The sequence below is a fragment of the Stigmatopora argus genome, chromosome 19 (genome assembly GCF_051989625.1).
Source record: "Stigmatopora argus isolate UIUO_Sarg chromosome 19, RoL_Sarg_1.0, whole genome shotgun sequence".
Classification (NCBI taxonomy): domain Eukaryota; kingdom Metazoa; phylum Chordata; class Actinopteri; order Syngnathiformes; family Syngnathidae; genus Stigmatopora; species Stigmatopora argus.
In genome coordinates this window covers 3178061-3192937 of record NC_135405.1, presented here as the reverse complement: position 1 = coordinate 3192937, position 14877 = coordinate 3178061, and the positions used below count along the sequence as shown (strand labels likewise).

The 14877-nt window shown below is 40.9% G+C and overlaps 2 protein-coding genes across 2 annotated transcripts in view; one reads left to right on the top strand and one right to left on the bottom strand.

The window, feature by feature from the left end:
- Positions 1-76: 76 nt before the first annotated feature.
- On the bottom strand, positions 77-4495 carry srp9 (signal recognition particle 9). The gene is made up of 3 exons (XM_077587282.1): positions 4129-4495; positions 3935-4003; positions 77-859 (listed from the first exon to the last, which is right to left on the bottom strand). The coding sequence occupies exons 1-3, from the start codon at positions 4198-4200 to the stop codon at positions 740-742; spliced, it is 261 nt and encodes an 86-aa protein (XP_077443408.1). The 5' UTR covers positions 4201-4495; the 3' UTR covers positions 77-739.
- Positions 4496-13206: 8711 nt separating this feature from the next.
- Positions 13207-14877, top strand: part of enah (ENAH actin regulator) — a 90194-nt gene continuing 88523 nt past the window's right edge. The window contains exon 1 of the mRNA XM_077586604.1: positions 13207-13560. Coding sequence (XP_077442730.1) covers positions 13556-13560 — 5 coding nt within the window. The 5' untranslated portion in view covers positions 13207-13555. The remainder of the gene's footprint in view (positions 13561-14877) is intronic.

Genomic DNA, 14877 nt, shown 5'->3' with positions numbered 1-14877 from the left:
GAAAATGGATACCTGTATGGGACTCGTGAGGAGCTAATTTTTGAAAATATCATTCTTCTGACCAGAATATTTTAGCAGTTTGGCAGACATGAGGAAGATCAAGCATTGTTTTGTTTAAAATATACATGCCATAAAAGATTATAAGCATCATTAGAAAATATACAAAATAATACTTTTTGTACTGGACTAAATGAATGTTTATTGAAGACATAATTGTTAGCAAATGCAATGGAAAATGTCGAGGTATGTAAGAAAATCAAAAAGTCTATCTTCAGTTGTGTCCAAAAATGAGGAAATAAAAATGAAGAGCCAACAAAGTGAAATTCAAACTAGAAATCTTTGAAAATCCTTGATAATACCAAAATTAAAAATGAAAGACAGCTCATCTAAACAAACAAATAAGCCAAAGCTGCTAAATAAGCAGAACATTTGTCCATTTCAAATAATAAAGACATAACTCTTATTTTTCCCATCTTCACATTCTTACACAGAGAGGTGATCCAATGTCATGCGTAGAGAAGCAAGATAATTTTCAGACTATTAATTAAAAATCCTGAGATTAATGTACAGACCGCATATAGAAATCCCATCTCTGACTATAAAGAATATACAGGTTTGTATCCAGCTCCTTTCTCCCCTATTACTTCTTTTTCTGACTCCCCATCAGTCCCACTCAAGTGGTTCTGTGCTGCGCTCACAACAACCACAAACTCAGTCCAAGCAATCCAAAACGACCACTCTAGTCCGTCTCCATAGCGCCACTGTGCGTCTCTTTGGACACCATCAGTCTCATCAGTTTCCCATGCAGCTTCTCAATCTTCTTCACATCCTGAGCCTGGTCTGTCTTGTACTGTAAACACTGAAGCGAGACAGTCAGAGAAATTTGAACAGCGGGGATCAGAAGAGTATTCTTTTGTTGTTAATTTAAAATAACCGAAAGGATGAAATTGATCTTCGATATTTTGAATTGTACGGTTGTTTGTAGGGATGTCCCGATCACATAATTTTGTATGGGACTCAGGGTCCGGGTCGCCTGATTTTAAGAAATCTGCCGATACGGAGTCCCGATCCGATACCCAGAAAATATATTAAGTTGGGGGATGTAGTTCTATATCCAATTGTCTTTTGTCCACCCAATTTATATAGTGTTTGTAACAGTATAATCATAATAAATATCAAAATAAAACACAAATCCCTTTTTTAAGTTGTGAAGCACCAAAATAAAATAGCAAACCAATTATTCTGAAAATTATTTACCATAAACTTATAAAGCAAATAAACTCCATAAAATGAGTATCTTTAAACGTGATTTGTTGGATATTTCCTTTTTTTACTTAAATGTTTGTTTCAACATTGTCTATATATATATATATATATATATATATATATATATATATATATATATATATGTATATATATATATATATATATATATATATATATATATATAAATTATCCAATATGTGCTGTATTTTCTCGCATATAAGCCGTATTTGTAACTCAGAAAAATGACTGAATCAAAGGAACGGCATATATGAGCACAAGACTTACAGCGTTGCTATACTCTTTTTCACCAGAAGATGTCAGCAAATTAACATTTACTATTTGTTGGTTATGTTCTGCTTTGCAGTAAGAAAGCAACCATTACTGGATGAACTACCAACTTCCTTGTGATATTGACCGTAATAATGTGCTTTTGATTCATATGTATATCAGAAATATCACGTATGATGATTTTTCTTAAGGTTTTTACTTCAAAGTAACACATTTGTACTCCCTATTAAAACCATGAATATGGAGGTGAAAATTGTGAATAAGGGGGCGGCGTACACGCGAGAAATTGTAAAATTCAACGATTGAAAGGCATTTTTAAGGGTGCGGCTTATACACGAGGCACGGCTTATGTGCGAGAAAATACGGTATATTAGAAAATGTTTGCCTTATACAGTGGTACCTCGAGATACGAGCTTAATGCGTTCCAGGACTGAGCTCGTATGTCGAATTTCTCGTAACTCAAACGAACGTTTCCCATAGAAATGAACTAAAAACAAATTAATTCGTTCCAACCGTCTGAAAAAACACCCAAAACAGGATATTGGATTGGAAAAACATTTTTATTTGTTCTAATTCGCCATCTATTAACAAAGTAATGAATAACTAGTGGTTTAATAGTACTAAAATGTGTTTAATGGTATACTAAAATTAGACAGATTTTGCGGAGGGGAGTGAGAGAGACAGAGAGGGGGGGAAGAGGGGGGACTTTTTGCACGGCAACGCACTCGTATCATAACATAAACAAATGTAAATGAACTTGGATTATGATCAACACACTCAAAAATAAATTCAATCTAACTTTACACTAAACTTAATTCTAATTTTGTTTTAAATTTTAATACCTTTTTCTCCTGGGTTGGCTGTATTTGCCCCGCCTCCACCCTGACTTTCAGATGCAACCTATTGAGGGTTGTTTGCTTTTGTATTCCTTTCAAAATATTCCGAAAATGATGCACACAAATGTCCTCACAATAGGATAACGCACAACCACTTGCCAACGAGAAGTAGTATATACTCCTCGTATTAGCGATCGATCCGCCATTTGCACTGTCTAACGGGGAAAAAAAACACTGAAAAAAATGTGACGCTCCGCCCAGTGCTCGTAGAGACATTACACGAAGGAGTTGCGGGGAGAGAGACAGTGCCCATGATGTTCTTATGAGCAACCTCTCACGTCCGCTGTCTGCTCGTATCTCAAGATAAATAGTTGCTCAAAATTTTACCCGTATCTCAAATTGCTCGTATGTCGAGGCACTCGTATGTTGAGGTACCACTGTACTTATGGATCATTGTGTTACTTATCTTAACTCATTAACTGCCATAGCAAATGATCATATTTCACTCCCATTGACGACGAGAAGCGATCAAATTCGATTGGACGCACCTCCCCGTCAGCGGCAGCTAATGAGTTGATACCTAAAAATATAAATTAATACTTAAAAAAAAAAAGATGTTTTCACCCGATTCCGACCATCTTGGAATGACAAGATCAGACCCGATTTGATACATTTCTGATCCAAATTCTGACCAGGGACATCCCTAGTTTTTTTGCCTAAATAATGGAAAAACTACACAACACTTGTGGGTGAGGAAGAACTAGAAGTCATTAGATATGCAGAGGCTCCTTAACTTGTAACCGGTCAAATAGTCCCAGGGGCTATTTAGCCGGTAACCGGTCAAATAGCCTATATGGCCCCCAAATCCCCTATTCACTCAATGTTAAATAATGGCAGTGGCTCCTTAGCCGGTAACCGGTCAAATAGTCCCAAGGGCTATTTAGCCGGTAACCGGTCAAATAGTCCCAAGGGCTATTTATCCGGTAACCGGTCAAATAGTCCCAAGGGCTATTTATCCGGTAACCGGTCAAATAGTCCCAAGGGCTAATTAGCCGGTAACCGGTCAAATAGTCCCAAGGGCTATTTAGCCAGTAACCGGTCAAATAGTCCCAAGGGCTATTTAGCCGGTAACCAGTCAAATAGCCTATATGGCCCCATATGGCTATTTAGCCGGTAAGAATTCTGTGTGGGGTAAATAGTAAGAAACTACGGCTACGGAGCCATTGCCTAAATAATAGTAATTAAATCCATATTCACCTAATGTTAAAATCTATCAATTGGCAATGACACATCAAATTTTAATAAGATTGGTTGAATGGTTCAGAAAATCCCCTATTCACTAAATGTTAAATAATAGGTTACCGGCTAAATAGCCCCTGGGACTATTTGACCGGTTACCGGGTAAGGAGCCACTGCCAAATAGTTAGTACTCTTTAATGTTGGAAAAACTTTCAGGGAAAATATTAGTCGGATTTGACGGGTTATATGAAATTTAGGGATGAATTTCAAACTGGCCCTGGCATTATAGTTTTTATGCAGCTTACCATGGAATTGTCAGTTACTTTAATGCACATTTTGCCATCGCAGTGTCTGTACTTGATTACCACTCTGACCTAAAATGGAAACATAAGAAAACCCTTAATCAAAAATGAATCAGTAAAATGTACGTGCTAACAAGATGCCAAGCTAAAAACGCTATGTGGCTAGTTTGAAACTCATGTATACAGATGTTATTTACCTTCATGGGATCCGTCAGATATAGTTTTTCGGCTGCACGAGCAAACTCTTCCCAAGTCTGGAAGTAAGGCATTATTTTTGAAGATGCAAAATGCGTTTTATATCGAACAATTGGGGAGAATAGGAGGAACAGCTGTGTTAGCTTCAGAAAACCACATCAGCAACAACGTGAAACCAGCCAAACAAGACGTGTGTGACAAATGTACTAATTCCGGGTTGCTCTTTCAAATTAAATAAACTTTTAGTTTGAAGGACAAGCCACCTATGAATTAGAACAACAAGTACGTGTTTTATTTTAAGTATGTATAATTTATAATACTCATCACGTTTAAAATAAATATATGGACGTTCAACAAGAAAAATGTGACAAATAATATGTCTATTCATTTCTTTCGACAGGTTCATAACTGTCACGAAACGGAAGTAATAAGGCAATGAGGGGCGGAAACATAAATATCATATATATATATATATAACTAGATGTCTCATGCGGGTTGTGTGTTAATTAAACCGCTGTTGTCTCTCGTTGTTTAGTTTGAGGACAGAGCCATTTGAGTCAAATAAGATTAGAGTTGATTTCAAGGGGTTGGTTTTTCAGATAGTACGTCACATATGTAGCAATTTTTTACTGAATACTTGAAAGTTACAATACTTTCTTTAGTTTTGTTTAAATCGTGGCACTAATTTCAGTTTATATGATCTTCCCTGCTAATGACATGATGCTATACTTGCTTAAAAATAATTCATGAAAGCAGCGGAAAGTGTCGTACATTTAGAATGAAATATGATACTGTACAATCATAGAATAGCTGGGGCACGAAATACCAGGCTTAAATATTTGTCTCAGTCTACTTTCATAGCGTTCATATTTGAACATTTGCCAACCCAATGTTGCACTGGTTCTTTTGCCTGACTTCAATCCGGGCAGCGTGAAATCGATTCTAACTCGGTGGCAGCATAATTTTGATCTTTTTGTGTGTTGTGTCTCAATGTGACTATGTGACCAGTACAGCAGCACCACGCAACCTTGACGAGGATAAGCAGTGTTGCAAATGGGAAGGTGGATGTTTGACCATTACTTGTAACATCCCCCAGGGGTCAGTGTAAAACGCTAAATACATTTTCATGCGACAATTTATTTAGCGTTTTACACTATATACGTATATATATATATATATATATATATATATATATATATATATATATATATATATATATATATATATATATATATATATATATATATATATATATATATATATATATATATATATATATATATATATATATGTAATCAATTATGTATAATCATCTGTAAAAAATATGTATATATATACATATATTTTTTACAGATGATTATATATATACATATATATGTATATTTATATATTTATGTATATATATACAGATGATTATTTTCTTCAATCACCAAATGGTATATATACACATATATATATACATACATACATACATACGTATGTATGTATGTATGTATGTATGTATGTATGTATGTATGTATGTATGTATGTACGTATGTACGTATGTACGTATGTATGTATGTATGTATATATGTATATATATGTGTGTGTATATATATATATATATATATATATATATATATATATATACGTATATATATGTCATTAGCAGGGAAGATCATATAAACTGAAATTAGTGCCACGATTTAAACAAAACTAAAGAAAGTATTGTAACCATTTCAAGTATTCAGTAAAAAATTACTACATATGTGACGTACTATCTGAAAAACCAACCCCTAAATAAAACACAAAACTGAGCCATTTTTGGTGATTAAAGAAAATAATCATCTGTAAAAAATAACAAACCAAAAAAAAACATTGGTGGGCATTCACCACTACAGCTATTCAAAAGTTTACAGCTACAACCTCATCTAATTTCATCTTATTTTCCGAACCCCTTTATCCTCACTAGGGTTGCGAGGGGTGCTGGAGCATATCCCAGCTGACTTTGGGCCAGATGGGGACACCCTGAATTTGTGGCCAGCCAATCGCAGGGCACAGGGAGACAAACAACCATTCAGCAGCTTCAGCAGGGAACCTCAGACTACCCTCTTCCCAGCCACATCGTCCAGCTCTCCCGGGAGGATCTCAAGACGTTCCTGGGCTACCCAGGAGCCTTTTCCCCAGACATGAGAGAAACTCTGTCGGAGGTGTGAGTTGAAACTCCTTCTGACAGGGGACTCTGCCAGGCGTTCCCAGCAGATCCTCACAAAACATTTGGGTCTGGCGGGCTATAGCAGCATCTTCCCCCACCATCAGACTCACACCCAGGTGGTGATCGGTTTACAGCTCCACCCCTCTCTTCACCCGAGTATCCAAGACATGCAGCTGCAAGTCTGATGACACAGTCGATCATCAAAGTGCGTCCGAGGGTGTCGTGGTGCCAAGTGCACATATGGACATCCTTATGCTTGAACATGGTGTTCATTATTGACAATCCACTGCGACCGCAGACGTCCAACAATAAAACACTGCTCGAGTTTTGATCAGGGGAGCCTTTCTTCCCAATCACGCCCCTCCAGGTCTCACTGTAATTGCCCACGAAGCATTGAAGTCCCCCAGCAGAATGAGTGAGTCCACAGGAGGGGCGCTCTCCAGCACCCCTTCCAAGGACTCCAAAAAGGGTGGGGACTCTGAGCTGTTGTTTGGTGCATAAACACCAACAAAAGTCAGGTCCCATCCCCCCACCCAAAAGCGGAGGGATGCTACCCTCTCGTATACCAGGGTTAACCAATTGAGGATCCAACTGCCAAGGACCCCTCCTTCCTCTGTCTGCGCACCCAACCTCTTTGGCCCCTCCCACAGGTGGTGAGCCAATGGGAAGGGGAACCCATGTAGCCTCTTCGGGATGTCCCAGACCGGTCCCATAGGTGCAGGCCCGGCCAACAGGTGCTCGCCATCGTTCCCCACCTCCATGCCTGGCTCTACAGTGGAGCTCCGGTGAGCGAGGCAAAAATGTTGTTCATTTATGAAACTTTTCATAAGAGGTCTTCTGAGTCATTCTTTGTCTGGTCCCTCACCTCCCAATAAATACATCTCATCTCATCTCATTTTCTGAACCGCTTTATCCTCATTGAGTCGGGGGGTGCTGGAGCCTATCCCAGCTGACTTCGGGCCAGAGCAGGGGGGCGCCTTGAATCGGTGGCTAGCCAATCACAGGGCACAAGGAGACAAACAACCATTCACCCTCACACCCATACCTAGGGTCAATTTTTTTAGAGTGTACAATCAGCATACCATGCATGTTTTTGGAATGTGGGAGGAAACCGGAGTACCTGGAGAAAACCCACGCAGGCCCGGGGAGAACATGCAAACTCCACACAGATGGACCGACCTGGATTTGAACCCAGGTCCCCCACTGTGAGGCCGACGCGCTAACCAGTCATTTGCCGGGCCGCCCCATAAATACATTTATAAATAATACAATCTTAATAAAAAGGGAATTAGTGATGTTACAATGAATACAAAACAGAATTAAATAAGGGTTACAGCTCCAAGAAAGATTTCAGTTGATTGATTGATTCATAATCTTACATTCTTGCATGTAAAATTCATTTACAGAAGAAAGTCAGTCTAGAAGGAAGACTGGCTGTAATTGTTCATGTTTCATTGCCCAATGAATCGATACATTTGCACCTCTCAGTCAAAATGGATTGAACGTCTAGATCAGAGTTAAATGAGTCCTTGTTATTGGCCTGTTATTACACATTTAGTTTAGTTTTTAGTGATGTGTAGCTTTTACTACAGTTTCATTAACCACCGTTTTTACAAACAACAAAGAACAAATTAAGTTTAAATCAAGATTTGACAAAAGTAAACCATCATTAAACCTAATTTACAATTTTGGACAGGGTTAATATTGAAAAAGTTATTCATTCATTTTCCTTACTGCTTGTCTTTACAAGGCTCGCTGGGGGTGATGGAGCCTATCCCAGCCAACTATGGGTACCCTGAATTGCTAGCCATCTAATCACAGGGCACAAGGAGGCAGGCAACCTTTCATGTACACATTCATACCTAAGGGCATTTTAGAATGTTCAAGGACCCTACCATGCATGTATTTGTGACGTGGGAGGAAACTGGAGTACCCGTAGAAAACCCACAAAAGCTCAGGGAGAACAGGAAAACTCCAAACAGAAAATTGAACCCTCAATCTCAGAGCTGTGGGGCCGACACACTAACCATTTATTCACTGGGCCTCCTTGTAAGGGGTTAATGAGACTAAATTTCAGGTTACAATGGATAGTAACAATCTGCATGAAATTGTACAACCAGCACTTTTAAACCAAAGTGTCAAGAAGTATTGCAGCTTTGAATGAAGCAAGACATGCCTTCAAACAGAAAGCAAGCATGTTGAAGAAATAATATTAGTAGTGGTAATGGTGTTGGACTCTAGCTGACACTCATTAAGTTTATTTTTGTTGATGTTGTTTTTCTGACTAATAAACTTAATATGGGGCAACCCGGTGGAACGAGTGGTTATCTCGTTGGCCTCACAGTCCTGGGGTCCTGGGTTCAAATCCAGGTTGGTCTACCTATGTGGAGTTTGCATGTGTTCCCCGGACCTTCGTGGGTTAACTCTGGGTACTCCGATTTCCTCCCACATTCCTAAAACATGCACGGTAGGCTGATTGAACACTTTTAATTGCCCCTAGGTATGGGTGTGCAAGGGTGCCTGTTTCCTTCTGCCCTGCGATCAGCTGGCCACCGATTAAGGGTGTCCCCCGCCTCTGGCCAGGAGACAGCTGGGATTGGCTCCAACACCCCCCGCAACCCTAATGAGGATAAAGCGGTTCAAAAAATGAGATGAGATGAGATAAACTTTTGTATTGCACGTTTATGGCCCAAGTTCTGAAAGTTGAGTGTTTATTTGACAAAAAAAGATACGAAATAACAGTTTACAAAACAATGGATATAGTAATTGAAAATAAAAATAAAAATACACTACTTAAAATGTTTTGAAGCTTTTACATTGCATTTTGAAGGTAATCCTTTGTTTCCTACCTCAGCCTCAATCTGGATACTGACATTATATTGATTGATTATTAATGTTTACTGTCCTGTTTTTTGTTTTTTCAAATTTTTAATCTCAAAAGTACTCCATTAATCATTTCGTGTTCTCTCCACATTCAGTTCCAGCGAGAGCGCCTCAGTTTAGTTGTCAAGGGCAACCGGGACGTGCTACGTGTTACAAATGCGTCACATGCTGTGTTAAGGTGCAGTAGGAAATCTAGAACACGCACCTGGGAGCGAAATCCCGACGACACATTTGACGAGCAATCGACCACACGCAGAAAAGAAAAATATTTCTTCTAAATTAGTACATTAGTAAGAAAATACAAGCGTGAATAAAAATACAAAGAAAAATAAAGTTTACAATAATTGGTTCGCTACATGTCATAGGACACCGGTGGAGAATAACACCTGTGCCGGTCCAATACCATATATATTCTCACATATTAGCAGCATCTAACGCATAAGCCGCGCCCTTAAAAAATCAAATCAAAATCAAAAGCCTTTATCATACACAGCTGCGTATAACGGAATTGGTGGTGCTACTCCACAAAGTGCGTTTTCCAGTAAAAAAAAAAACCATAAATAAGTAATATAAAACTATAAAGAGTCACATCCTGGCAAGGTAAATTCTAAAATATTGCACAATCTGAGATATTGCACATTGTTATTGCACAGAAGGGATTGTGTGTCGTCCTAATGCAAGTTCAGAGTCCTGATGGCGGTGGGGGAAAAAACTGTCCTTAAGTCTTTTTGTCTGTGCTTTGTGAGACCTGTAGCGTCTGCCAGAGGGCAGCAGCTGGAACAGGTTGTGACCAGGGTGGTATGGGTCCCTGACAATGTTCCCGGCTCTGCTTAGGTAGCGAGGGCTGTCAATGTCATCCAGTGAGGGCAGAGAGCAGCCGATGATCTTCTGGGCGGTGTTGATCACTCTCTGCATGGCATTTCTGCCTGCTGCCATGCTTCCAGCGTACCACACTGTAATGCAGTATGCCAGGATGCTCTCCATAGTGGGGGGTTGGGGGGAGCACATGATTTTCTAGTGAGCGCAGCTGAGAAGCGTCTCATTACCAACATAGGGCGCCGAATTGAAGCATAGTTGCGGCAAGTGTCTTTTTCTGTCTAACATCAAAGGATCAACTTAACAAGCAGCTGTGGCTGGTCGTTTATGTTGGGTGACATTGTCGGTACCACACTTGTGAAAGCCTAATCGTTAAGAGTCACAAAGGCACGTTCAAAAAAGTATTGCTTTGGGCACATCGCAGTACAAACGAGAAAAAAAATCTTGCTCTCAGGCGATCTACGAATTGTACCTTGGCCATCAACGTAATGAGCCCCCCTGCCCGACAAATAATGAGTGTGCAGGGCCCCAACGACACTACAAGCAGGTCCATGTTCATATCTACTAGTTAGCTAATTAGCATTTATATGTTTATTTATGGCGGCCCAGTGCCGCGAGTGGTTAGCGCATCAGCCTTACAGCTCTGGGGCCCTGGGTTCAAATCCAGGTCGGTCCACCTGTGTGGAGTTTGCATGTTCTTCCCGGGCCTTCGTGGGTTTTCGTGGTTACTCTGGTTTCCTCCCACATTCCAAAGACATGCATGGTAGGCTTTTGGGACACTCTAAATTGCCCCTAGGTATGAGTGTGAGCGTGAATGGTTGTTTGTCTCCGCGTGGCCTGCAATTGGCTGGCCAACAAATCAGGGTGTCCCCCCGCCTCTGGCCCCAGCACCCCCTGCAACCCTACTGAGGATAAAACGGTTCAGAAAATGAGAGAAAATGAGATTAGCATTCTGATTCTGACATTGTCGCTCTTGTTGTTGCCAGTGAGTAATGTTTTGAAAGTCTCATCTCATCTCATTTTCTGAACCGCTTTATCCCCACTAGGGTCGCGGGGAGTGCTGGAGCCTATCCCAGCTGACTTCGGGCCAGAGGAGGGGCACACCCTGAATCGGTGGCCAGCTGATCGCAGGGCACAAGGAGACGGACAACCATGCACACTCACACCCATACCTAGGGGCAATTTAGAGTGTCCAATAGGAGTACCTGGAGGAAACCCACGCAGGCCCAGGGAGAACATGCAAACTCCACACAGATGGACGTGACCTGGATTTGAACCCAGGACCCCAGAGCTGTGAGGCTGATGCGCTAACCACCCGTTTCACCGGGCCGCCCTGTTTTGAAAGTGTATCTATTTAATAGTGACTTTTCAACACTAACTATAACGTATGGGCAGAAATGTCGAAATAGAACATTAATCATAATTTGAGATAATGGCTGTGCTCGATTTTGGCTGCGGTCAGCAACGGGGAGCTTACTTTGACAAAGCAGCCAACTCGTTATAACACTGGCGTGGTGCCAATGCATAAGTGGCCTGTAAAATGTCTGACCCCTGGGCTGAAGAGTCAAGACTGGTCCTGGTTTGATATTTGTTTTAAACGCAAATTGTGTAAACAGACTTAAAATGGCACTTAGATCTTCAAAATGTCCAGTAGAAATATACTTTTATATGGAATGTCAAAGATTTAAGGCGGGCGGCTTGGCGGCTAAGTGGGTAGGGCGTCGGCCTCACAGTCCACCTGTGTAGAGTTTGCATGTTCTTCCTAGGCCTGTGTGGGTTTTTTCCGGGTACTCCGTTTTCATCCCACATTCCAAAGACATACATGGTAGGCTGATTGGACACTCTAAATTGCCCATAGGTACAGTAATACCTTGAAATACACCGACATACGAGGAATTTGAGATACGGGTAAAATTCCGGGCAAATATTTGCCTTGAGATACGAGACAAATTTTGAGATACGAGACAGCCATGTGGCCGATATGCGAGAGGCTGCTTATGATTTCAGTGCACTGTCTTTCTCACTGCATCTTCTTCGTGTAAAGATCTCTACGAGCACTGGGCAGAGCGTTGCATTTTTTCCATGTTTTTTTTGCATTAGTCAGTGCAGAATTAAGGGAAACACAATGGGTCCAAAGCAAGTCGGTGCAATGAAGGGTAGTGCAAAGAAAGGCCGTATGATGACAATCGATATTTAGCACGAAATAATTGAAAAACATGAGTAGTGTACGCGTGACTGAGCTGGCTCGCCAATACGAATGGAGAAGCAGGAAGTTCGCCTCAAAAGCCGCGGTGGAATACTTTATCCTCTTTGCTTTGGTTATTGCACAGGAAGGTTTAAATTTAGTGTAACGTAAGATTAAAACTTTTTTCAAGTGTGTGTGTATAGGAATCTAAGTTCATTTAAGTTACATTTAAAGTTTATGTTATGTTCCAGCCGCCTCAAGGTGTAGAGGTTCACTCGCCTGAATACGGTGTGGACAGGCGCGGGCTCAATTCCCGCTGGTGGGGGTTTGACTGGGGGTGCGGATGGTCGTTTGTCTCTCTGTGTGCCCTACGACTGACTGGCGACCAGTCTAGGGTGGAAGACTCTCTCTCTCTCTCTCTCTCTCTCTCTCTCTCTCTCTCTCTCTCTCTCTCTCTCTCTCCCATCCACGAACTCCACATTGTATTAAATAATGTTTCCTTTTATTATTAAACATCATAACCACTATTTATTTGTTACTCTGTTAGTAGATGGTGAATTACAACCAATAAAAATGTTTTTCCATTGTAATATCCTGTATTTTGGTGTTTTTTTTCAGAGGGCGGGAACAAATCAATTTGTATTCAGTTCATTTCTACGGAAACGTGGATTTGAGATAAGAGAAAATCGACATACGAGCTCGGTCCCGGAACGCATTAAGCTCGTATCTCTAGGTATGACTGTATAAGTGTGAGCATGAATGGTTGTTTGTCTCCTTGTCCCCTCCGATTGGCTGGCCACCAATTCAGGGTGTCCCTTGCCTTTGGCCCGAAGTCAGCTGGGATAGGCTCCAGCAACCCCCCGCGACCCCAGTGAGGATAAAGCGGTTCAGAAAATGAGATGAGAGAAATATTTAAGGCGCATAATCATTTCCAATTTTACGGGAGGTATTTGAACGCAACAGTTGTTACAGAATCCGCTCAACTGTCTGGATTCGAGCGGCTCGGCGCTGCATCACATCACACTAAGTACCTCACCAGACCCCAAGAACTGCGACCCCCCCTCCTACTTCCAGTGAGCCGTCACCTCAAGTGGAGCAGCAATACACTACTAGACCATGTAGGATTTGACCGCTTAAGGTTTCACATTTCTTTTTTATTTTATTTATTTTTTGGGTACTTTCATCAACTCGTCTCCAAACTGAAAGGTGCTGGCACGCCGTTCGTCTCATTCCCTTCTTCGCCCTGTAGCCTCGAAACCGTGAACTTTTTTTGGGAAAACTACCGACCAAGTCATATTTCGTCGAACTCTAAACCCGACTGTTCAATATTCGACGTGACAACACTTTCATCATGAGGTAAGAAATTATAGTTTGTATTCCATTTAACGACAAAATGGGTGCCGATGGTCAACATGATGGAAGTTGTGAGCAGCATTTTTAAGCGCAAGATACTAGCTAAACATGTTCAGCGCTTTAATGCTCACCAAACTATGAAAATTGGGATTCCAGAATATCCACACAATCACAAGGCTCATAGGCTGTTATCAAGAAAGCGGTTTGGAAAAATCGTCATCTTTAAAAATGCAGACTGCATTGTCGAATGGTAACTTGCTTGTGCAGCATTTTGGACGAGGGGGTTTGGAATGGCGTGTGTGCTGTTTTCTGCTGCTACTCCCACACAACACTGGAGGGATTATGATGGGGTGCTGGGTATAAATCTGTATTTGATGCAACAGTAGACATCCCTTCACAACACGCTTATACACGGTCAGTCAAATGCAATGAAAGTTCATCATCCCATATTTTTGTGAACCAGCCAACATGTGCATTTCGAGGGAAAATGTTCACTCAGTGACCATGGGATGTCAAAAACATGTACACACGTGGACAAAACCTCGACATCATTGTATGAATGTATGCTTTTGGCCAAAATGAACATTCTGACACTCAAAGTTGCAAGTGGCATTCTCACTCAGACATGACATCAGTTCATTTTGAGGCAAAATTATTGTATTTTGCATGTTTCTGCGTGGGTTTCCTCTGGGTACTCCGGTTTCCTCCCACATTCCAAAGACATGCATGGTAGGCTGAGTTGACACTCTAAATTGCCCATAGGTTTGAGTGTGAGCGTGAATGGTTGTTAGTCTCCTTGTGCTCTGCGATTGGCTGGCCACCAATTCAGGGTGTCCCCCGCCTCTGGCCTGAAGTCAGCTGGGATAGGCTCCAGCACCTCCGTGAGCCTAGTGAGGATAAAGCGGTTCAGAAAATGAGAGAGATGAGAGAGATTACCATATTTTCTAGCACTTAAGCCGCCCCCACGTATACGCCGCACCCTTAAAATTGCCTTAAAATCGTTGAATTTTACAATTTCTCGCATATAAACCGCTCCCTGATTCACAATTTTCACCTCCATGTTCATGGTTTGAATAGGGAGTACAAATGTGTTACTTTGAAAGGAAAATATTAAGAAAAATCATGTGGTATTTCTGAGATATTGTATGAATCAAAAGCACATTATTAGGGTCAATATCATAATGAAGTTACTAATTCATCCAAATAGTAAATGTTAATTTGCCGACATTTACTGGTGAAAATGATTATAGCAACACTGTAAGTCTTGTGCGCATATAAGCCGTACCCTTGATTCAGTCATCTTTTTTTTTAGTTACAAAT

What these genes read in the sequence shown, in the direction of transcription:
- srp9 (XM_077587282.1), bottom strand. Translation starts at nt 4,200, where the DNA reads ATGCCTTACTTCCAGACTTGGGAAGAGTTTGCTCGTGCAGCCGAAAAA. An exon ending in ATCTGACGGATCCCATGAAG is followed by an intron (nt 4,004 to 4,128) that starts GTAAATAACATC and finishes TTTCCATTTTAG; the next exon opens with GTCAGAGTGGTAATCAAGTA. An exon ending in AAGTAACTGACAATTCCATG is followed by an intron (nt 860 to 3,934) that starts GTAAGCTGCATA and finishes GTCTCGCTTCAG; the next exon opens with TGTTTACAGTACAAGACAGA.